Consider the following 23,908-nt stretch of genomic DNA (forward strand, 5'->3'; position numbering starts at 1 on the left):
AATTTTCTAATTGTTCAGGGAACAATTTTTAGTTTGTACATTAACTAGTTTCCGCTGTTCATTAACAGCTGGAGGAATTGTGTTGGTTTAGTTCTTGACTTGCAACATAATTGGGACCAGAATTTCCACTGCTCAGCAAGGCAGTTGTCAAATTGCCCCCAACTTTACAATCTTTTTTGTCATGGGATGCTGCAACCCTGGTAAATACATGCCCCTTGCCAAGTATCCAAATTCTGATCACATGACCATACAGACACTTGCAATGGTCGCAAGTGTGAAAAAATGGCTGTGGTGTTTTTCAGCGGTCACTAAAATGAATAGTCAAGAACTGCCTGTACAGATCAAAGCCATGTGTATAGTGAATTTTAGCACGTGCTTAATATCTAGAGCAGGGTTTTCAACCCTGACAATTTTTAAGATGTGAGGACTTCAGCTCCCAGAATGCCCCAGCCAGCCATGCTGGGAGAAGAAATCCACATCTCTTTATGTTGCTAAGGTTGGGTCCTGATCTAGATGTTCTTCCATGCCTTCCTCAGCCAACAATAAAAAATATACTTAATCCCCAAGGAAAGAGGTGAGGAAAATAGTTTTAATGTTAAGAATGGGGGGCAGTGATCAGATACAATAAATACATTATGCATGCTGGCTTTGGTTTGGCTTGAGAATCACCCTCCAATAGGAGATCAGCAATACAGGTAGTCCTGAACTTTCAACAGTTTGTTTAGTGGCTGTTCAAAGTAACAACGGCACTGAAAAAAGTGACTTATTTTTCACACTTATGACCATTGCAGCATCCCCATGGTCACGTGATTGATATTCGGATGCATGACAGCTGGTTCGTATTTATGACGGTTGCAACGCCCACGTGACCATCTTTTGCGGCCTTCTGACGAGCGAAGTCAATGGGGAAGCCAGATTCACTTAACAACCGTGTTACTACTGCAGTGATTCCCTTAACAACTGTGGCAAGAAAAGTAAAATGGGACAAAATTCCTCTTAACAAATTTCTCACTTAGCAACGTAAGTTCTAGGCTCAATTGTGGTTGTAAGTCAAGGACTATCTTATCTTAGAAATGATCCGTCTCTGCCTGGCAAATATAAATGGCCAAGGCAAGGTGGGGAACTGCCTAGATATCTTTCAGGGGCTACAGATGGGCCTCCGTGTGTGGTTGCCTTTGAGCCCAAAATTTCTCTTGCTAACGAAGAATTACCGAGTTTTGCTCCCTTTTGCTCCCTTTTTTTGCCACAGTTAAGGGAATCACTGTGGTCAACAAATTAGTAATTCAGTTGTTAAATTAATCTGGATTCCCCATTGAGTTTGTCAGGAGGGTTGTCAAAAGGGGTTCGCATGGCCTAAGAATACGGCAACCATCGTAAATGCATGCAGGTGCTAACCTCCCAAATTTTAATCACATGACCATGGATGGGGATGCTGCTATGGTTGAGTGCGGGGGGGGAGAGAACCATGAATATAGTGTCAGCCTCTGCTTTGCTGCTGCTTCGGCTGCCATGAAACGGGGAGGGAGGTCATGGTATTTGGGAGGGGTTTACTAATTGTGCTGGAGGAAGATTCTGGAGTTCTGCTGCCTGTCGGACTACGCATGCGGAGGAGGTTCCCGCCAAGGCTAATGGCACCGACATTCCATCTTAGTGATGCCTTTTGAAGTTATCTCACACCTGACACTTAGGAGAATTATGATTGGACTGTAACTGGGATGCCAAGGGGTGGGGAATGGGTTATTCTATATATCAATCGCTTTCGCGCCTAAATAGTCGGTCTTCGCTTTGCTACGCCTTTAATCATTTATAATTAGTAAAAGTACACTTGTTTTCTACCTATGGAGTCTCGTGGTCTTCTTTCCTAATTACCCAATGAAGAGGTGTTGACATATAGTCTTGAGTCACTTTTTTTAATGTGTTGTAACTTTGGTCACTAAATGAATGTGTTTAGGCCTGCACCTATCTTTTCTTTTGGATCTTGGGCCTGCCACACTTTCTATTATTCTACTCTGCATTTTCTATGGTGGGAAAATGGGAGGGGGGATTGTAAGGAGTTAGATGATATGTAGGCAAAATAAAATTCCTTTCTAGAAAGCCAAGGTCATCCTTTGTCTCTGCACCTGACCGGAACTGGATGGGTGGAAGGTGCCAGCATGGCAGGTGATGCAGTGGGTGTGGAGGCAAGATCTTGAACTTTCAACTGGGTGGGGGAAACCGGGAAGCTTTCAGATTTGGGTTTCCCCAGATGTGCCAACATGGCTCTCTTAATAAATTGGAACTTTGAGGAATCCTTTGCCTCCGTCTCTGATTTACTTTTGGATGCTATTTGGAACCCTGAGAGAATGGTTGTTAAGTCGAGGACTACTGATATTGCCCATCTCTTATTGGAGAGCTGTGCAGGTTAAAATAAGCGGTACCATCCTGGTGTCCAACAATAGTGATTTGTACAGACAACCAGAAAGCTTTGGGAGGCAAACACAGAAATATGGCAATTTTAGGTCTCCATTTTAAAGCAGAAGGCCACGTGGCTTTTTAAGGGATTTGGAAGGGTTGCTTTGCTCAAAAGATTGAAATACCCTTAAGCAGCTTTGTCAATCCCCCGTGCATTGTTTCTCAACCTTGGCAACGTAACTGGCTGGGGAATTCTGGGAGCTGAAGTCCACATATTTTAAAGTTGCCAAGGTGGAGAAATACTACCCTACTGAATGCCTCAAAGGCATATATAGCAATAGCCCTCAGACTAATATACTGCTTCACAGTCCTCTCTAAGCAGTTGACAGAGTCAGTCTCTGGCACCCAACAATCTGGGTCCTCATTTTGCCCACCTCGGAAGGATGGACGTTCTGAGTCAAATTTGAGCTGGTAAGAATCGAACTGCTGGCAATCAGCAGAATTAGCCTGCAATACCGCATTTTAACCACGGCACATCATGGAAGGATGGAAGGGCAATAGCACTTAGACATATACCGCTTCACCATGCTTTATAGCCCTCTCTAATTGATTTACAGAGTCAGCCTATTGCCCCCAACAATCTGGGTTGTCATGTCTACATATCATATACTCCTCCCTCCCAAGCCTACTGAGCAACAAAATCTTAAGATTCCCCTCTTCCTCTTTTTATGAGATACATTTGTACGTGAGAAAATTTTAATAAAACCTTCCTGGCATACTACTAGTTTTAAACCTAGTAATCCATTTTGAGGCCAGGAGCTGCTAAATGCTCAGCACATGTTAAATATTAACGGTTAAATGACTCCCCATCCACTTTTATGAATCTTTTTTTATGGGTCTTGTTTTGTGGCACAACTGCAAAATGAGTCAACTTTTATTTCGCTAAAAGCTGCATTTCCCTGACTCTCCAAAAAATTAATGTGCTAACATGACGTGTGACAATGCACCAAACTTAAAGAGGATTATGTAGTTTCTTTTACTCAGTCTTTCCTGAGTACTTTTTCTAACATTTTATTCTATTCTTGCCTCAAAAGCTCATCTGTAACGTTATAATGATATGCATCTTAAGAAAGGAATCAGTCACCATATTTTTCGGGGTATAAGACGCACCATTTCCCCTCAAAAAAGAGGCTGAAAATCTGGGTGCGTCTTATACACTGAATACAGCATTTTTTTTGCCTCCTGAAACTCCGCTCCCTTCACCAAAATGGCCATGCATAGCTTTAGGAGGCTTTCAGAGTGCTCCTGGGGGCTGTGGAGGGCAGAAATGGTCCATTTTTTGCCTCACCAGACACCAGCAGCACTCTATAAGCTTCCTAAAGGCTATTCATGCCTTTTTGACAAAAAAGGGCCCATTTTTGTGAAGAACGGGCTGTTTCTTGCTCGTTTTTGCCCCCCCCCCCCCAGGAGCACTCTACAAGCCTCCTAAGGGCTATTTGGAAAAAAAGGGACCCGTTTTCACAAAAAACAGGTCCTTTTGGGGAGGTTGGTCGAGTGCAAAACCTTTTTTTAAAAAATTTTCCTCTTCAAAACCTTGCTGCGTCTTATATTCTGGTGTGACTTATATTCAAAAAAATATGGTAATTGTGAAGTCAAGATTCCCCCCCCCTCTCCCCTTAAAGGTCCAGTACAGCTTATTTCATGTCAGGATGAACATTTTGATATGGCTTTGCATTATCTTACAACTTCTGCTTCTTCAGAAATCCAGGGGGAACTTGGAGCAAGATTGAGGCAGCTGTTTTACAGAAGTCGCCTGAGCCAAACACCATAATATAAACAATAGTTAGGATCGTCTTAAATAGGAGTTAACCCAATCAAGCTATTTGCTATTCAAACATGTATTTCTTCAAAACAATATTAACACATCACTATTTTCAAATGTACAGAACTTGCAAAAACAGATTGGGTTTTTTTTTAAAAAGCAATGATCAATGGTACCTTAAAAATACCTAGAATATCAAACTATCTCCAGTCTGTTGCTGCATTTATAAGAATTCCTCCTGAAAATTAATTTTTTTTCTTTTTCACAAAATTGTAGGTACTGAAACTGAAGGAATTTAGAAATACTATGAATGAAAATAACCAATTTTCCTCAGAAATTAGTTTCTTCATGTAGATTTCAAGTCTCTTTAACATTTCCATGCTAACAGTCCAAAATATATATAGGGGATGTACTCTGACCAGCAGGAAGCTACAGTGACAAAGTAATAAAAAAATGCATAATGGCTGCCAAAACAAAGGCTTTGGGAAACAGCTACGTCCCCGTTTTAGGAGATTATGCATTAAACGTTTCCAGTGCAAAGTCTTCAGTGTGTGAGTGGAAGGAGTTGAGAAGGAAAGGCAAAAAAAAATTAACCAGAGAAAGGAATGAAGAAGGCTTTCCTAACAGTCTTGAATGAGGGATAAATTAAATGGTAAGTCAGCTTTTGCCACCAACTTTATATGACCGCTAAAAGAAAGCATCTCGTGAGGATGAGACGGTGCAGCAATTTAACAGGCTTCCCATCTGTGGTCCTTATGGAGATGAGGCTGGGCTTCGGCCTGGGGGGGGGGGGACACACACGAGAAGGGGCTTGTTTTGAGCTGCCTTTCTTCTGGCGCTGGATGGAATGGAGAGGAGGCAAATCCACGCAAGAGACCGTTCTCCCCGTGTCATGAAATGTGAGCAATCTGTCGGACGCGGGTCTGAATTTCTTGCCGACACAAAGGGCAGGTTTCTAGTTGCAAGGCACATTCCATGCACAGATCACTGAAAGAGACAAGGGCGCAAGAGAGGTTATTAAAGATGTTTTTTTTCGGAAGAGTATCAAACAAACTTTAAAGGGGGTAAAAAAATTGCAAAATATATTGAGGGTTATTGGCACCTCTAACTTGAAGGAAATTATTTGGAATGAACAGGGGGATATAGTGCATTTTAGGGCAGGGGCTTATTATATGGATGTGGGAATGTATAGATCAGTGATTCTCAAATTGGCAATGTTAAGATACATAGCTGTCTGGGGACTTCTGGGAATTGAAGTCCATGTATTTTAACGTTGCCAGTGTTGAGAATCACTGACACAGATTTTAAGGAAGGGGCATTTGCAACGTTTTTACAGAGGAACGATTGAGTCATCATCTGCACCCCTGTAACTGTCTGGTTTGGCTCTGCAACCCAACAAGGCAGACACAGATTTCAACAAATAGTTAGATCTGCAGAAAAAACAGTGGCTACCAACCTGCCTTCCTTTGAGGTCCTGTCCACTGCACGAGTCAAAAAGAGGACTGTGAAAATATCTACAGACCCCTCATATCCTGGACATCAATGGTTTCAACTCCTACCCTCAAAACAACCCTATAGGACACTGTACACCAGAACAACTAGACACAAGGACAGTTTTTCTCCCCATGCCATCACTTTGCTAAACAACTAATTCCCACAATACTGTCAAATTACTGTATTACTATTATTCTTCTCATCCTTCCTAGTACCTATCTCTTCTCACTTATGACTATAACCATGTTGTTTGTATTTTTACAATTTATAGTTTTATTTTCCCTATTACAATTTGATTGCTTATTAGTAAACCTATGACTATCACTAAGTGTTGTATCTTAGAATTCTTGATGAATGTATTTTATTTTTCTTTATGTACACTGAGAGCATATGCACCAAAGACAAATTCCACACTTGGCCAATAAATAATTCAATTCTAGAATTTTTTTTTTTTAAATGTAGGAATTGGAGTTGAACTATTGAGGCAAAATGATGTTGTATGTATGGATTCAATATTCAGAATATCTTGTTTAAAATTAAGGAATAATAATTACAGTTGAAAAATTGACATTTAATAGTAATGTACTTATGTTTATCTAATGAATAATTTGTGATTCGATATATAATTGTAAGTGGTGACCATGTGAAGGACGCACAAAATCTTGTAACCAAATGACACGCTATATGAAACGGAATAAGGTTGTATGTGTTTTATGTTTTTTGTTCATTTTTGTTTAAAAATAAAAAAGTTATTTTAAAAAAAAGAATTAAATTCAATTTAATTCTATTCTATTTACTTCCTCTTAGCAGATCTAATCCAGGGATAATTGGGAATGATACTTCCTCTTCATGACTCCATTTGCTGAGAGATCCATTTTATTCTCCTTCCATTTATGGTTCTATTTTGGGTTTTAAATATATTTATTATTATGGTTCTTATACTTGTATTTTCTGGTGTGTGTGTGTGTGTGTGTGTGTGTGTGTGTGTGTGTGTGTGAGAGAGAGAGAGAGAGAGAGAGAGAGAGATACTTTTTTATTTCTGTTGTGTGCTGCGCTGCATGGAATTGCCCCTGGTGAGATGGGTGGCTACATAAATTTGATAAATAAATCAATAAATGGGAAGGATAGAGCCTTGAGGAAGAGAAGGATTTGAGTCTTCTTGTGCTGTAGGTCACCCACATAAGGCCTCTCCAAAGATCAGAACAGCACCAAAAAGATTAGTCATCAGCTTGCAAGACTTGAACAGGGAAAGCAGCACACAAAAGCAACCTTTCTCTCTTGCATGCCAAAGCTGCAAGATGCTGATCCGAGAGGTGGGAGGCAAGACCAGTCACTGAGACACAGGCAGGGTTTGCAACACAACGCTCCGCCTACCACAGGGTGTCAAGGCCTGAAAGCCATCTTTTGCATTGGGCCTTCAGGCCAGCCACATTTACTGCTGTGGGAAAATGGGATTATATGGCATATGAGTGATATATAGTCAAAATAACATTCCTTTCTCAGAGAATCAAGGACGTCTTGCCCTGCAGCTGCGATGGTGTGACTGGGAGGCATCTCCAGTTGGGACGGTGCCTACTGGACCATGTGATGGACACGTGAGTGCTGGGCAGGGGCTTGGGCTTTCTTTTGGGTGGGGAAAACCTGGAAGCTTTCAGATTCGGGTTTCCCCAGATGTGCCAATAGGACATCTCTAATAAAACGGGACTTTGAGGAAACTTAAGCCTCGGAGTCTTCTTTCATTGGGGGTCTTACTTGGAACCCTGACATAGGGTTGATTTGGACACAATGCTGAATATTGCTTGGTAGTGGAGTACAGGTAGTCCTCGACTTACAACCATTCATTTATGATCATTCAAAGTTACAAAAGCATTGAAAAAAGGGACTTGGGAGACCAATTTTCGCTCTTAGGATAATTGCACAGTCATGTGATCAAAATGCAGATTGCCACTTGGGAACTGGCATGTATTAATGATGGCTGTAGTGTCCTGGGATCATGTGACTATCTTTTGTGACCTTCTGGCAAACAAAGTCAATGAGGGAAGCCAAATTTGATTTAATGACGGCATGATTCTTTTAACAGGCGTAGTGATTTGCTTAACAACTGTGGCAAGGTCGTAAAATTGGGCGAAACTCCCTTAACAACTGGCTTACGTTTAGCAACAGAAATTTGGGGCTAAATCATAAGTTGAGGACTATATATAACTTGTTTTCCCCCAAAATAAGACCCAACCGAAAAATAAGCCTAGCCTTTTTCAGGATCCTCGTAATATAAGCCCTACCCCCAAAATAAGCCCCAGTTAAGGACATCAGCCAGATGGACGCATTTAGGATTGTATTTCCCCAAAAATAATACCTAACTGGAAAGCACTAATGCGTCTTTTGTAGCAAAAATTAATATAAGACCTGATCTTATTTTCAGGCAAATATTCGTATATCTCGATCAGACCTGCACATGTCTACACTGCCAAGAGTAATGGAGTGTGTGTGTGTGTGTGTGTGTGTGTATAAAATTACAAGAAACATCAATCAAAAGTCACTGTTTCTCAAAATACCTGTGTCCACAAGGCCTGAGTTCTGTGTCAGCTATTTCATCGCAGCAAAGCGTACAGCAATTTTCTCGGATGCTCACTTGCTTTAACAAGGCCAGGCGTCTATGTCTGAAGATTAAATAGGAGGTGGTGAAAAACAGACACACAACTGACGTGGCGTTCATATTCGCACTAATGCCTTCCTTGGATGAGGAGTTAATGTATTGCTTACTAATGTAAGCAAGGCATTAATTCCTCACCCAAGGAAGGCAATCATTTACTATCTGCAAATAAAGGGAAGATGCAAAGAACAAAAGTGCACCCCAGCTTTCCAGATCCACGCACATTACCTTGGTAAAATGATTTTCTCTTCTGCTGTCAGAAACGCGTAATCGTTAAAGGTGTTAAATTTTGCAGAGGGAGGATATTTGAAAGGCCTTGCTCCAAAATTGAACTCACACTGTTGATAGGACATGAAACTAGCTGCAGCAAAGAAGCCGGAACTGTGCAATAAAGGATGAAAAACAAAAATTAGTGCTATGATACAAGCTACCTATCAGAGTTAGTTCTTCATAGTGAGAGGCTGGGAAACACCCACGACACACAGCCAATGGCTGTGTGTCTTTTATGGCTCTCAAAATCCTGGACTACAACCTTCATCATCCCTAACACTTCCTTTAGAAAAGGAATGTCATCAGGGTAGTAGCATTCACAGCTGGAGGTGTTGTTTTTATTTTTTAAGGCACAGATGACTTCTGTGGCTAGGAGTAATATTTATCAGTATGTGTTGATGGGCATTCTCTGCATCTATGTTTCTCAACTTAGGCAACTTGAAGATGTGTGGACTTCAAGTCTCAGAATTCCCTAGCCAGAAAAGGGTGACCTGATGTACAATCATCACAAGTGATGGTCGTGTATGGGCAGGCCCCATTACGGTTGTAACTGGAGGTCTTCAACTTATGATTGTATTGGAGCCTGTCCATCACGATCGTGACTGTCGAAAATCAGGTCACCCATGATTGACCCAATTTTTATTTTTTTATTTCTTTTGCAACTGTTGTCAATGTGTCACTCTGAGCAATTTCCTGTCCTTTTCTTAGCAGCAGGGACTGAAATTCAAAATTGCTATATCCCATTAAGGAAGGAGCTGCAAAATAAGCTACGAGAAAACTCAACAGGGACGGGAAAAACAGCCACAGAAAACACAAAACAAAGATCTCCCCAAGAAAATAGGCTGGTGGAGGAAGGGAAAGAATAACATAGGAACTGGGTCAGCTGTGCTTGAAAATAAAAGAACTATTTTAAAAGGCCAAAGCAAAGCCATACTAGTGTTCACAACCGAGAATTTTAAAAACCATGGTTTATTATACAAGCCATAGTGTAATACAGTATTAAATCAAAATGAGTGGATTTACTCATCATGCTAAGTTAAAACACAAACCAATAAATCCACACTGGAGATTAAATGTCAATTGCTGCTTCACTTAGTAACCAAGAAAGAAACCACTCAACTCTATTTTGCAGAATTAACAGTACAGCTGGCTCCTTCGGGTACTTCAGGTTCTGGGCTTCCCCAGGGTCAAGTCTTATTTTACTAAATATTTATTGCTAATTCTGCAAAGATGGACATCAAAATGGGCATCGCCCTCAGAAGAATGAACTTACATAGCTGATGAAAAGACTTGCTTCTCAGCAGGAAGCTGGTTCCCGTTTAAATAAAAAACCATCTTCTTCTCTTGCAAGTCCAGTAAAAATCCTATCGTGTCACCTTAGTTAACATAAGAAAGCAAGCTATTGAAACACAGGAATCACCAAGACACTATCATTGTATCCTGCAAAAGAGGAATAGGGAGCTCGGGTCTTATCTGACAACTACTGAAAGGGTCCCAGTAGCTGGGTTACATTTGTGCTCCCTATAACACCCAATACATACTATACAAGGGGCTTGAAACACTCTATATCAGTGGTTCTCAACCTTCCCAATGCCGTGACTTTTTAATACAGTTCCACATGTTGTGGTGACCCCCAACCATAAAATTGGTGTCTCGGTTCCTAAGACCAGTGTTTTTCAACCACTGTGCCGCGGCACACTAGTGTGCTGTGACACAGTGTAAGGTGTGCCGTGGGAAAAACACCCGCCTATAGTCAATATAGGCACAGAGTTAAATTTTTTTAACATTTTCTAATGGTGGTGTGCCTCGTGATTTTTTTCATGAAAAAAGTGTGCCTTTGCACAAAAAAGGTTGAAAAACACTGCCTAAGACCATCGAAAATATGTGCTTTCCAATGGTCTTAGGCGACCCCTGTGAAAGGATCATTCAACCCTCAAAGGGGTCCCGACCCACAGGTTGAGAACCACTCTATATGGATTTGTGATTCCATCTTTCCCACTTGTGTGTGTTTCTATCCCTATGTATAAACCTTTCAATAAATATTCAGATATGTGGAGAAGACAAATGACTGTTCTCTGTGTATTTACAAATTAAAAGCCAGTCTTGCAAACAGGGGCACTATCTTGGAATAAATGCTATCTTCTTCCTTTTAGCAGTTTTTAACATATTTATTCCATCTAATAAAATCAAGAAAACTGCCAGCACCGGGTGTTATCTTAACCAGGATTTCTAAACCTGCTTCAAATCCTTAAGATAAAAGCTAAGTCAGCATTAGAGTTGATATTATTCTAGAAATAGTGGTAGGTAGGGAGGGATAAAAATTCATATATGAGAAAAAGAAACAACCCATTTATGAAGTTGGCTTCTGATAATGCCAACTATGATTTACTAGTTGGGTTACTAGCAGCATTCTAATCAAAAGCATTTCAACATATTAAAAAAAGGATTTAGTAAATTACATGAGCATGCTCTCTTTTTAAAAACAAACTATTTACAGTTTGCAATAGGGAGGGATGCTGCTAAAGTTCTACCCAAGATGAATTAACATGTTTATATCTTAATAGGTTTGACATATTAATAGAAGTATGGTCCTCATCAGTGTGTGATGTTCACAATATTCAACCGTGTCATAAATGAATGAATGACAAATTCAGGCTTGCTACACTGCCATCTTCCAATATCCAACACGCTGTCTATTGATTTTATTCTGCCTATCAAAACATTAGCCTACTAATTAGCTACAGTATTTGCAATTTAATCTGTTTCCATGGAGGAAGGCCTCCTGAACTCACAAGATCACTGCGGAAGCGCTGAACTAATAAGCACAGGAAACAGGTGTACAGACATCCCCATAAAAAGATTACTGGGGAGCGGGATTCCTGCAGCTGCAGGTATCTTGCTCCATTGTTCCAAAATCTTATTTCATGACATTTTTCTTCCGTTTTTTTAAGTCTCTGTGCTAGAATCACAGACAGGAAGGGTCCACTGAGCCCAACTCCTTTGCTCGATGCAGCAATCCAAATTAAGCCTGCCCCCAAGAATAGGCTGCCCACCTTCGGGTTGAACACCTGGAGCAAAAGGAAGCCAGATATTTGTAATTGGTTCCATCTGCTCCCATGGTAAGATTTTCCTAGTGCTGGAAATTAGATCATTGTGCTGCGCTCTACACTCTAGGATAACAGAAAACAAACGAGGGCCAACTGGATAGTGACACAACTTCAGCAATGAGAAAACAAGTGGGACAATAGCATACCTTCTTTCCAGCATGGGTGGGAATGTGGTTTACTTCGGGCATTATACCAGATCAGCTGCCTGCAGCCGTCATAAGCACAGGAGTATTCATCATCCCCGATACCATAACCTTCCTTCAGGAAATATAGAATACAGTATTTCATTCTCTGAATTTGACCCAGAACCACTTCAACAGTTTTTTTCCCAATCCTTTTTTTAAATTTAAAAACAGTATTTAAGCTAATTGCATCTTTTCTTAAGAATGTAAAAGACCTTCCATGCTCTGCCTACACAGTTATTAGCCTAATAATCAGGAGGATCTCAATATGATGCAGGCATATGTGTTCTGATATAACTGAACGAAATTTCCCCACTTATTCTAGGGGTCAAAGCATAAAAGAATAGGACTAGAAGTCGTGAGAGATCTGTCAGAAGAAACTCTAAGAGAAAAGATGGCTAAACTAAACCATTTCGTTACAAAACCCTTGTCTTCCCAAAATATCAGTATTAATCAGAATAAAGCTGGAAAGGACCTTGGAGGTCTTCAGTCCAAACCCCTTCTCAAGCAGGAGACCCTATGCCGGGGGTCAAGCTCACGGCTGTCACATGACGTATCAGGATTTTTTCCCCATTCTGCTAAACTGGGCATGGCCCATGTGTGACACATCTGGCCCACGAGTTTGCCCTGCCCTGTACCATTTCAAAGAGGTGACTGTCCAGTCTTTTCTTAAAAAACCCCAGTGATGAAGCACCTACAGCTTCTGAAGGCAAGGTGTTTCACTGGTTGATTGTTCTCACTGTTAGGAAGTTTCTCCTCTGGTGCTTTGTAGAATAATTTGACTCTTCTCTTCTTTGTGGCAGCCCCTCAAATACTGGAATGATGCTATCATGTCACCCCTAAATCTTCTTTTCTTTAGACTAGCCAAACCCAAATCCTGCAACCGTTCTTCATATGTTTTTGTCTCCAGGCCTTTGATCATCTTAGTTGCGCTTCTCTGCACCCTTTCTAAAGTTTCAACATCTTTATTGTTGTAATGTGGTGACCAAAACTGGATCAAAACCAAAACAATTCTGCATAGCATAACTGAACCTTTTTTCCTTCTCCATGTGACTGGGAGGAGACAAGCTTGAACCTGTTTTTACAGACCAACCCTGGAAGGAAATGATGGGCAACAAGTCCATCCACATAACCAGAGCAAGAGAATCATGTCTTGATCAGATCTGCTTCAAAGTGAAGATTAAGTTGAAAGAAACTGATGAGCTGAAGGTTGCCAAATGAGCTTGGAAGATGAAGAGGGCTCTGAACTTCTATCTCCCAGGTCCCTGTCCAGAGTCCTCCACCCACCCCCACCTTATGAATGGCCATTGGCCAGCATGAAGAGGAATACTAGCAGGGTGAAGGACTCACCATGCCCCCTGCATGAGAGTACAGCAAAATCCAGGAAAATATTGCTAGGATGGGTAGTTCAGCAAACATGCCAAAAAGAATATTATCCATTTATGTGTTGTGGTCAGCCAGTGGCCAGCGGAGCTGGTGTCAGACTCAGACAGTGAGGAGGTAGAGGAGGAACATGGGCCAGTCCTGGAGTCTGGGGAAGGCTCTGATAAGGGCTCTGCATCAGAGGCAGAAAGGGGGCAGGGCTGCCTGACAGTTATCAGCTGCCTTCAGAGTCAGACATCAGTGAGGCAGAACAGCTGGAGCTGTCCTGATGTGCGCATGCACAGAACTGCCAGAAAGGAACAGCTAAGAAACAAAGGCTGACTCGGGAGTAAAGGCACAGGTGAATGGTGAATGGCCCCTCCCATAGGGAATAAAGAGAGGGGAGTTTGCAGGAGACAATTAATTCAATTCATGAGGGTGAAGATCTGTTCCTGACCTCTTGCCAAGTAATTGCTGCTACAGCTTGGTGTTTGGAAGATATTGGCTTGGCAGCTTTCCAAACCTGATAAAGGCCTGTAGTTGTGAAATCTCTTGAAAGATTTTTTGCTGGGTCTTTGCTGGAGAGGAATTCCCTTTAACCTAAATAAAAGAGGTTTTATCGGGACAAGGAGTCTGCCTCATGCTCTTGGGAAGCCTAGGTCAGAACAGTAAGTTGCTTTCAAGTTAAACTTCCAGAGGTGGGATGAAGATGGGAGAGGATAGGGGGGACTTGTCTGGTGCCACTTCAATTTGGTAGACAGATTCCCACATAAGACAAGAGCAGCACTTACGTGATTGAGAAACTTGCTGTCTTTAGTAGCCCATCCTATCTGCATCACTCCGGAAGTAATGACTGTAACTTCATAGTACCAAGCTCCAGAATCTACACAGAAGGTACATCGGACACTTTCAAAAGACGAAGCATCGCATCGGGCCTAGCAAACAAAAATGTGGGGAAAAAAGTAAAGTCCATGTGCAAATTGGACACTTCAGGGAGCGCCAAAGGGCACAATAAAGTGCTCAGCTTCCCAATTTTTTAATTTCATATTTGTTGGGAGAACTGTTAAGTCTCATAAACCTCAACCAGCACAGTCAAGTGTCTAGGAATCCAGGGTGCTACATTACTATTCATCTTGAGGTTGGAGCTGGAGAGGGCAGCCCTAATGCAAAAGGATGAAGATATGCAAAGAATATCGAGGAGACGTGATGTCAATCATCCCAGCCAGTCATCTAGCAAAGAGAGACCCCTGGCCCATTGTTTTACCAAGAGTACAGTTTACTAAAGCTTATGTGGTCACAGAAGTAGTGAAGCTGGATCTGGCGTTTTTTTCACGCAAAATGATACAATTAGTTTTTCCTTTTCCCCTGCCACCCCCCTATTATCCATTAATGTCCAATTAGGTGCCCATATATTGTTTGGGGAAGGGACCCTCAGTTCGCAGGCCTTCCAGCTCTGCAATCTGATGAATGACCTTGGCTGGCAGGTGTTTCTCCTGCCTGCTGATACAGCTTGGTTCTTCCCCCACCCTCCATTGCAAATGTCAGACTATTAGTAAGGGATGCTTGGCTAGCAGAATGGCAGCCATGACATGTGTACCTTTAATCCTCATTTAATTGCCCTGTTTAGTGACCATTTGGAATTAAGACAATAATGAAAAAATCAACTCCAGGACCGGTCCTCACACACAGAGGATCTTTGGTGTCCCCTTGGTCAGGTGATTGAGATTTAGTTGCTTGCAACCAGCAGGAATTTATGACAGCCACTGCATCCCATGGTTACGTGACTGTCATTGGCATGCTTCACAGCTGGCCAACAACAAAGCAGAATCAGTGGAGAAGTAGGCAGCTTCGCTTAATGACCATGTTGCTGGGCCCAACTATGATCTTTTAGGAACTACATGTCAGGCCTGCAATTACATTCCTTTTAGAATTTTGTTCTGCCACACTTTCTCTTATTTCATTATGCTGTTTCATTAGTATAGTTGATGGGAGGGGGGAATAGAAAGGAGTAGGATTGTGGAATGTGTTATTGTCATTCTTTTCTAGAAGACCAAGGTCATCTCTTGTCTCCGCACCTTCATACCTGATCGGAAGCAGCTGGATGGAGACGCCAGCGTGGAAGAAGAAGATTGGATCATGTGATGGATTGTGGGTGTGGGGACAAGATCATGAACTTTTAACTGGATGGGATTCTGATGTAATTTCCAGAATTGGGATTTCCACAGCAATGTGCTAAGATGTCTGCTTTATTAAATTGGAACTTTAAGGATCGTTTTGCCTTGGACTCTGATTTAATTCTACATGATACTTGGAACGCTGACACTACATAGATCTGAAAAACTGCAATTTTGAATTTGGACAGAAATTCAAGACCATAAGCATTTCACTGGACTCTCTCTGAGATTGGAAACACCCAATTTCTGAATAGGAGTTTGGTTTAACCCAGTGATCGACACATCAGGTCCTGAATGCAAGCCTTTAGCTTTTAATTTTAAAAACTAAATTGAATTTTTAAACAATGAAGGCAAATCCTGACTCGGCCTTTTCCAAAATAGGATGCCAGGTTTGATGGGACATGATTTCACTGGAACCTTTCATCGCTGCACAGGGAGCCCTTGACTTACAACAATTTGTTTTAATGACTTGTTCCAAGTTACAACAGCACCAAAAAGTGACATACGATTGATGGGTTCTCACATTTAGAACATCCATAACAACCCTATGGTCATGTAATCAACATTTGGGCGCTTGGCAACCAACATGTATTGATGACTGTGACAGCATTCTGGGGTGATCGCCATTTGCATTTCACAGCTGGCTTCCGACAAAGCAAAGTCAATGGGGAAACTGTGTATGCTTAACAAGTGCAGTGATTCACTTAACTATAACACGAAAGGTCACAGAACTGGGGACGACTCACTTGTTTAACAATGGAAAGACTGGTCCCAATTATGGTTGTAAGCCAAGGCCTGCCTGCCTGCATATTATATAACTCCATGCACTTAGTAATAAAGAGAGCCCATCTCCCTTTCTCAAGCTCAGATCCATGTAGTGAGACAATCTAGAATGATCTATTTATTTTGTGTCTCCAAAGAGCTACAGATGTTACCCAGCATGCCTTTATAGTATGCACTTTCCTCCATTAATTACATAGAAATGTTTTTTTTAATGCTGTCTGATTTGAGTTAAAAGCAAAATAATTAAAATATACACTCTGAAAGCAATATGTGTCTTTTAGTTCATAGAAACTCCCTCCCTCTAGACCTCCCCTGCTATTCAGGGAAATTGAGCAGGCATAACAGTATTTCATAATTGATGCACAAAAAAACACACACAAGGCTACCTCCAACCCATGCGGGGAGATCTTCAGATATTCACTGACATCATTGCTGTTCAGCATGGCCCTAATATTGGTCAGGTCGACTTTCTCATATGTAAACTGTCTCCCTTCTTTCAAAACTGCAGGAAACAAGAGAAAAGGTTTTAAGGGTTATCCCAGCAATGTAGAAATGGTAAGCTAGAAAACAGAATTTGGCTGCCCAAATCCAGTTAAAGAATGAATCAAACACTTTCTGAATAAGCAACTATCCCTTTAAATGACAGGCATTCAAAAACTGAATTCTTTAGAATTTGGGCTTAAGGGGAATGAGCCCACATGCTAAATGCTTCCTGCTTGCCTTCTGCCAGCAAAAGCAATTAAGCATAACTGCTCCATCTGGGGTTTGCTTAGCATTATGTGCAACTGGGAATCCCTAGCTGATTTTTCTTCTAACAAATTGGAGTCATTAGCTTGCCTTACAATTTTAGCATGTCAAAAGAAGACCAAACCAGGGACTATGATTTCTCTAACCAAGATGAGAGAGGATCCAAGAAGCCTGCAAAGAGCAGATACTAATATACAATATTCCCCAAAATGCAGTTATATATTGAATTTAAGAGTGACGACTCTTAAATAAATATTGGCTAGGGATACTGTAGCTGGTATTTCTCCAGAAAGCTTCTTTCTCTGATTAAACTAGAGAATATAACAAAGCCAGTGAATCTGTGCTTCTATACGCATTCTATTAATACTAGGTACATTTAGATGCTGGCAAGAGATTATTTTCAATTTACCAATTAAGAAATTCAATTTCAATGGCTTTTCATTAATGAAGGACTTCATCTTCTGAAAATTGATATGGTATTTGTTTCAGAAATGAATTAGATTATCTAATACCATCTGCATTCAAAACAGGACAACTAACACTGGTGTCATTTTGTATCCTTTCCCCTCCTGAGAAGGGTTTCAAACCATCTTAATCTACAAAAGCCTAGAGAACCCAATTTACAGACTAAATGAACAGTTTAGAATCTCCAACTAAAACCTCAAGTCAGAAAACCCAACTATTTACCATTTAAAATAGACAGGTTCATGGCTATGTTTCATTAAGACACTTGATTAACAGTGTAAATTGTATCTGCCACTTTCCTCGGAATTAACAACAGTGGAGAATTGGATCTACAGCTAAATCCCAGCACAGGTCCTAAAACAAGACCTTTGCAGACATGGAAAAATGTGCTAATTTACCTGTTCTCTTTTAGTTAGAATCCTGATAGGTTGTACTCTTCTACAACTAGAGTCTCCAAAGCTGACATCTTTATGACTTATGGACTTCAACTCCCAGAATTCCTCAGCCAGCGTGTTGAAGTCTACAAGTTTTAAATTTGCCAAGTTTGGAGACCCCTTGCTCTACAACAAAACAATGTATTATTTCTATTTGTCTAATTTTCCAATTTATACTTTATTGTGCCCTAATAATCACCATTACTAGTGTGTCAGAATTCTAACCAAGAGAATGTTACATTTTAAGTGCAGATGCTAAAAACAATATAGATTTAGAAGAATTAAAATTGACTGGAGGGGTATGTCAATGAAGCTGCTGCTCCCCTCGGTTTCCCTCCTCCTGCTCCCATCTTACACACGTAAGTTCACACATACCATTTGTACACCATTCAGGAATTGCACCACAAACATTTGATGAAATGAATATGCAAGTTTATTTTATAAACGTATTAGTGTTACGGGTGGTTACTTTTGCTGCAAACACTAGACATCTCTAATAACCATGCTGTTTTCAAACATTACCTTAACTTCACAGTAGAAAAATATTATTACTTACATAGATTGTCTAAACTCCACTGAGCACAGAATCCAACTTGGCGTTTTAAATAGTCTGGATTATTTGTCCATTTCTCTAACAAAACCAGCTGATCACTGATGCAGGTATCAGAAACTGTCATTTTATTCTCACCTGGAGTTGGAATGTGTTCACAATTATGAAAAGAAAATAGTAATCATTAAAAACACAGCATTTCCAAGAAGAAAAAAGGCTTTTGTGCTTTTCCCCATATTCCCCATTCTCATACTATATAAATTCCACCATAATCCATTAAAGTTTCAGCAGTTAGTAGCTGCTGGCAGAGAGACCGGGCCAGAGGCCAAGAAAACAACTCCAGCTGCAACTCATCATCAGGAGCTGAATTCAGCTCAGGGGCATCTTGATTTTACTGCCCATTTCTTCTTTAGGATATGCAAATGTTTGACCAGTGGAGGTCCAGCCAGAGGCACATTGGTTCTGCCCCGTTTCTTGGTAACAAATTTAGTCCCTTGCAGTTTTGAAAATTTGGGGAAGAAGTCCTCAACAGCTCCATCAAGGTCCTAATGGATGATGGAATTTGTCATGATTTTCCACCCCTGAAGGCCACATCTAGAGGTGGCTGAGGATTCAAAGCTTATGCTCTCAATTTGACAAGCTTTCCTGCATTCTCCACTGCCATCTCCAGTGGTGTCAAAAAAAACAGCAGGAAGGAGATCTTGGCACCCACACAAATTGCTACCTGCTGGTTATTTGCTTAGAACACTGATGCTACCACCACTCTTGACCATAGCCAGGTAAGATTTTAGAAGAAAGGAATAAATTCCAACCCCTGAAGACTTTCTATTATTATTATTGTTATTGTTTTATTGTACATTTTTCTTCATTTACATCACAATTTCAACTTTGCAACAATATACTGGTTTTATCAGCACTTTTTAAATTATACATAAGATTGTATGTCCTAACTACATCTATTTTTCTCTTATTCATACAATATGGTAAACAACAAAAAATAAATAAAAAGGAAAAAAATAGGAACTTCCATATTATAAGACATACTTACAGTATATCTATTGTTTCCATGGTTTTATCATAGTTCTCTATTCATTTATCATTCTATTTATTTTGATTTACACTTTTGCATATTCTGGTAGTAATATTGCTTACGCTACATATTCTTCTATATAACTTTATACCTGCATTTATTTCTGGCTTGTTAATCGTCTTTCATCATTGGTTTTCTAATCTTTGTATCCATTATCTAGACTTTCAAAAAGGCAGATGAGGCCTGGTTCTTTCCCCAGGCCTTTGTGTCAGGGTGAGCAGACCAGACCTCCGAAATGGTTTGCCATTGCCTCCTTCCTAGGGCAAGAGAGACTGGCTGGCTCAAGGTCACCCAGCTGAGCTTTAATTTTAGTGGTTTTTAATGGTACATTTTTGTGTGTGTTGTTTATTTGTATGCTATCCTGTAAATGCTCAAAATACTGTAAATACCCCACATAACAACCCATCCTGTTTTGTTCTTAACTCTGCATTTCAAATGAGTACACCTACTTGTTTGTGCAAACTTCTCCAGGGCTATTAGTGCAAAAAGCATGACCGTCGGATGGGATTGGAACTCCTAAGATAAAGAAGGGAAATTATTGCATTCAATATTCCCCAAAGTTGTCTTCAAAATCAAGTGCTGATTTTTTTCCAACACAGGGGAAAAAAGCTTGTGAGGGTAAGAAAAATTACTCTTTAAGCACAATAAAAAAAACAGCCTGAAGACAAGGCTTACTTCAGAGAGCCAGGCATCAATACAAACTGCTTTCCGACAGAAAAGGAAAATAAGATAACTATTCTAGTTTAGCAAGCGAAAAAGCCAGAGGTTCCAGGAACAGGATCACCCTCTCCTCTTCCCCAGTCAAAAAAGGTTCCTCATCTTCCAAACCATAGTTTCGGCGGCAGAGGTAAGTTACACCAGAGGTCCCCAACCTTTCTGGCTTGGTGGCCTGACTGGGGGGGGAGAGGAGAGAAAGGATGGTTCTTTGTCACTGGTAAGAGTGTGCATGAGCGCGCATAGCTCAATTTGCGCTCCCACAAATGGAGCTTTGTGTGCAAGGGCGAACACCCAAGCCTCGTGCAAGTAAAGCTGTGCATGCACACTCTTGCCCATTGGTTCCGAAGGGGGAAGGTTCTGTCCAAGTACCCACCATTCATGCAAGTGGAGCTGCGCATGTGCACACAAGCTCGCTCGCTGCTCACAGGACCCACTTTCAAACGGGCCGCAACCCCAGATTTGGGGACCCCCGAGTTACACCAACCCATCTGCAGCCTTCAGCCTCTCTTCCAGAATGTGAGAACGACCTCAAACCTTCTTTACTCCAATTCAGATACATTTATTTCTTTGGGGGAAGGTTTAAAGATTAAATGGGGGCCTTAAAAGGTTTTGATTCCAGGCCCACCTACCCTGGTATCACAAGCCACATTTTCTGCAGCCTCCAGATAAAGCTGAGGGAGAGGCCTTTCTTCTTTTAAGAGTCCCTTCTGAAGCTTTAGTGTGACTAATGCCAAGATTCCCACGCCCCATGGAAATTATACCGCTAAAATGAAGAAACGTAGGCATGGATTTTACGTAATATAACAGTGCCTTTAATACTAAAAGTAAAAAGGCAGCTGCTCCTTAAGCCAGAATCCTTATATTGCCCTGCTATACACGACTTTGGGTAATTGATCTATGATTTTAAAAAACCATACAGTAGATGCACAAGTATTTTTAGTAGCACATAAGTAATTTGCAGCTACTTTCCTTTAAGTTTTCAAGTACATGTTGCCTGACTGCCTTGAAAAGTGAAAAGGTTGTTAAATTTAAACGTTGCTGATGTTTCTGTATTTTTCCACAGCTGAAATTGGAGTGATTCACAATTTTTATTTATAATTACACATAAAAATTCATCGAAAGCAAAAATAGGGTTGTGGATCAAGCAAGCATGATGTTTGTGTTTTGCCCAAGAAAATATGTTAGTAGTTATGTGATCGTTTCACTAAATGATAACATTCAAAATGTCCTATACAGCTGGACTGCTAGTCCATCCATCTAGCAAAAATATTATTAACTACATTAGTAGCAGCTTTTGAAAAGTTTGACGGTAACCATGTAGAGCCTGGCCCAAAGGGATGGCGGTGTCTTAAGCAAACATGCTAACTTCTGAACTGTGGCTCTTCTCTTCTTCTTTGCCAAAACCTGTCAACCTTCACTGGGCCACTGAAAAATAATTGCAATGGCTAGACACATTATGCTGCGGCTTCCTTTTTTTTTAGTGACACAAGACTAAATGAGATCAGAGCATAGAAATCCCTTCAAATGTTTACACACAATACTTAGCATACTGATTTATTTTGGTACTCACCAAACTCTGCAGTAAGTACTCCAAGATTCCTTGGCTGAGTAAACCTACACTTGCAGGGCCTGTAAAAACACTAAAAATGAAACACGTGCATCGAAGGTGCTGTTTTACATTGTTTAAGAAATCTCTTCAGAAAAGTTTAGGATCCTGCACTGCTTTTTCCAGTTCTCTTGTTTTACAGAAGGAAGAAGCATTCAGCAAAGAAGATATAGCTGCAGAAATATTTACTAAGCCCCCCCCCCCTCTCTCTACCAGACAGGAATACAAGCAACACATAAAGTGATTTACATAATCTGACACCTCCAGTCTAGTTTGTCCTTCTAAAAAGGTTGGTTAAATTCAGTAGTGACATTTTGTTTCCCACCTTCCTTCTGACAAAACAAATTCTAGACTTGCCCTCTGTAGCTATTGCCATATAAGGGGGAGACAAAGGAAGAACAGGGATCTACTCCCACCATTCATAAACCACTGTACTGCATTCTGGCAAATGGAACCAGGGATTACAAATTAATTTAAAGAGATTAAAACACTGTCATGTGTTTTTGAGCATCTGAAGGATGCTCTATGAGCAGATATCTAATTATAGACAATATATTTATTACAGATTAGGAGAGGGTAAAGCTGTAAAACCTAGAAACAACAGGTGTGTGGAGAAGTCCCTAAAGAACTGAACTGTCACCTCCCTAGAGAGACATAAAGACATCCCAGAATCCTTACCTGCAAGCTTTTCTGCCAAACAGCCCAGGACTGCAGTGGTATTCCGGTGTTTGGCAGGATGGCAGGCATCCTGGAGAGCCACTGCTCCATTTAAATTTAATATTTCTGTCAATTTCTGCAATGCATCCTACACAGGAAAAGGACCAGGCTGTTGAATGTCAAATCGCCAAAAGAAACATTCCATTCCATTCATATCTTAATACCGTATAAGGTAACTTATCTACACTGATACAGGCACAAACTGAATTTGAAATAATCATTGATCCTAACAAGTAAGCACTGAAATTGCACCAACAAAATTTATAAAATAAAATAAAAATAATTAAGCAATAAAGGAGTGAATTAAAAACAAAACAACAAAAATCCTGAAAGGGCAGATTCAATGGGCCATCCATTTTTTGCCACCCATTTTCTATGTTTCTATGAAATAACAAAATCATTTTTTTTCTTTCGGAGATACTTTACTTAAGATGACTTTTCAAAATGGACGATAAGACATCAAGCAGTGATGGCTCACAACATTTAACTAAAAGCCACAAGATTGAAGGAAGCTGAGAAACACTGTTAAACACGTGAAAACTAAAAGCCGTATTTTCCCCAATTGTGCTTCAAGCAAACATAATTAATTTGCATTGTAAAACAAATATACTTAAGTTTTACATCTGAAAATCACAACTAAGAAAACACACAAACCATTCTGGATGATGTTGTATTGTGGATTGAAGCAAAAGATCAGCAATTTGGAGAAAATTGATATACACAACACAATTGCATTATAAGCAGTTAGTAAATGTAACCATTTTGAAGCTGCTTCAAGCTTCTACTGTTTTGGTTTATATTGTTATATATATTGACACCGTTTGTGAAATTACTTGTACAAATACAGCATTAGGAATCACATACTAAATCCTAATTACCTAAGATTTAGTTAGTTTTTTAAAAGGTATTCTATTTTTTTCAGAGCAGATAACTTTTTAGAGCATTTTATAATAGAATTATCAGCTTTTCAAAGAAAAAAAATACAAAATTGGAAGCAGTGCTTAGATTCCTATTATTGTCCTGCAAATACTTTCAATATTTAGATAGAATACAAAAACAATTAAGAATGAACAAGGCTCAAATTATAGATTTTTTAAATATGAACAACTAGTGACAATAGATGAATTAAAATGAATAATATAGAACTTGGAAAATTAATTATATAAACAATATCTGTATGTTTAGCATTACTGTGACCTACTATGAAAGATATTGTATTAATTAATATCAAATTGGTTTTTCCAAAACACATGGTTTGAGTCAGTTTTTTTTATTTTTCTCTGAATTTTTATTCAAATTATATTTTTGATATAAACCTGACAAGCATTTCCCATTCAACCACACTGA

The 23,908-nt window shown here is 40.1% G+C and overlaps 1 protein-coding gene across 6 annotated transcripts in view; it reads right to left on the reverse strand.

Moving 5' to 3' along the window:
- Window positions 1-4,271: 4,271 nt before the first annotated feature.
- The window catches only part of RSPRY1 (ring finger and SPRY domain containing 1), a 37,507-nt gene continuing 17,870 nt past the window's right edge, over window positions 4,272-23,908 (reverse strand). For all 6 annotated transcript variants that reach the window (XM_032230392.1, XM_032230391.1, XM_032230390.1 and 3 more), the window contains 11 exons: window positions 22,523-22,649; window positions 21,809-21,867; window positions 19,971-20,037; window positions 18,438-18,569; window positions 16,622-16,737; window positions 14,070-14,213; window positions 11,881-11,992; window positions 9,901-10,003; window positions 8,586-8,738; window positions 8,260-8,364; window positions 4,272-5,200 (listed from right to left, as the gene is read on the reverse strand). In XM_032230392.1, coding sequence (XP_032086283.1) covers window positions 5,104-5,200; window positions 8,260-8,364; window positions 8,586-8,738; window positions 9,901-10,003; window positions 11,881-11,992; window positions 14,070-14,213; window positions 16,622-16,737; window positions 18,438-18,569; window positions 19,971-20,037; window positions 21,809-21,867; window positions 22,523-22,649 — 1,215 coding nt within the window. In that variant the 3' untranslated portion in view covers window positions 4,272-5,103. The remainder of the gene's footprint in view (window positions 5,201-8,259; window positions 8,365-8,585; window positions 8,739-9,900; window positions 10,004-11,880; window positions 11,993-14,069; window positions 14,214-16,621; window positions 16,738-18,437; window positions 18,570-19,970; window positions 20,038-21,808; window positions 21,868-22,522; window positions 22,650-23,908) is intronic.

Source organism: Thamnophis elegans, chromosome 14, assembly GCF_009769535.1.
Source record: "Thamnophis elegans isolate rThaEle1 chromosome 14, rThaEle1.pri, whole genome shotgun sequence".
In the NCBI taxonomy this organism is placed as follows: Eukaryota; Metazoa; Chordata; class Lepidosauria; order Squamata; family Colubridae; genus Thamnophis; species Thamnophis elegans.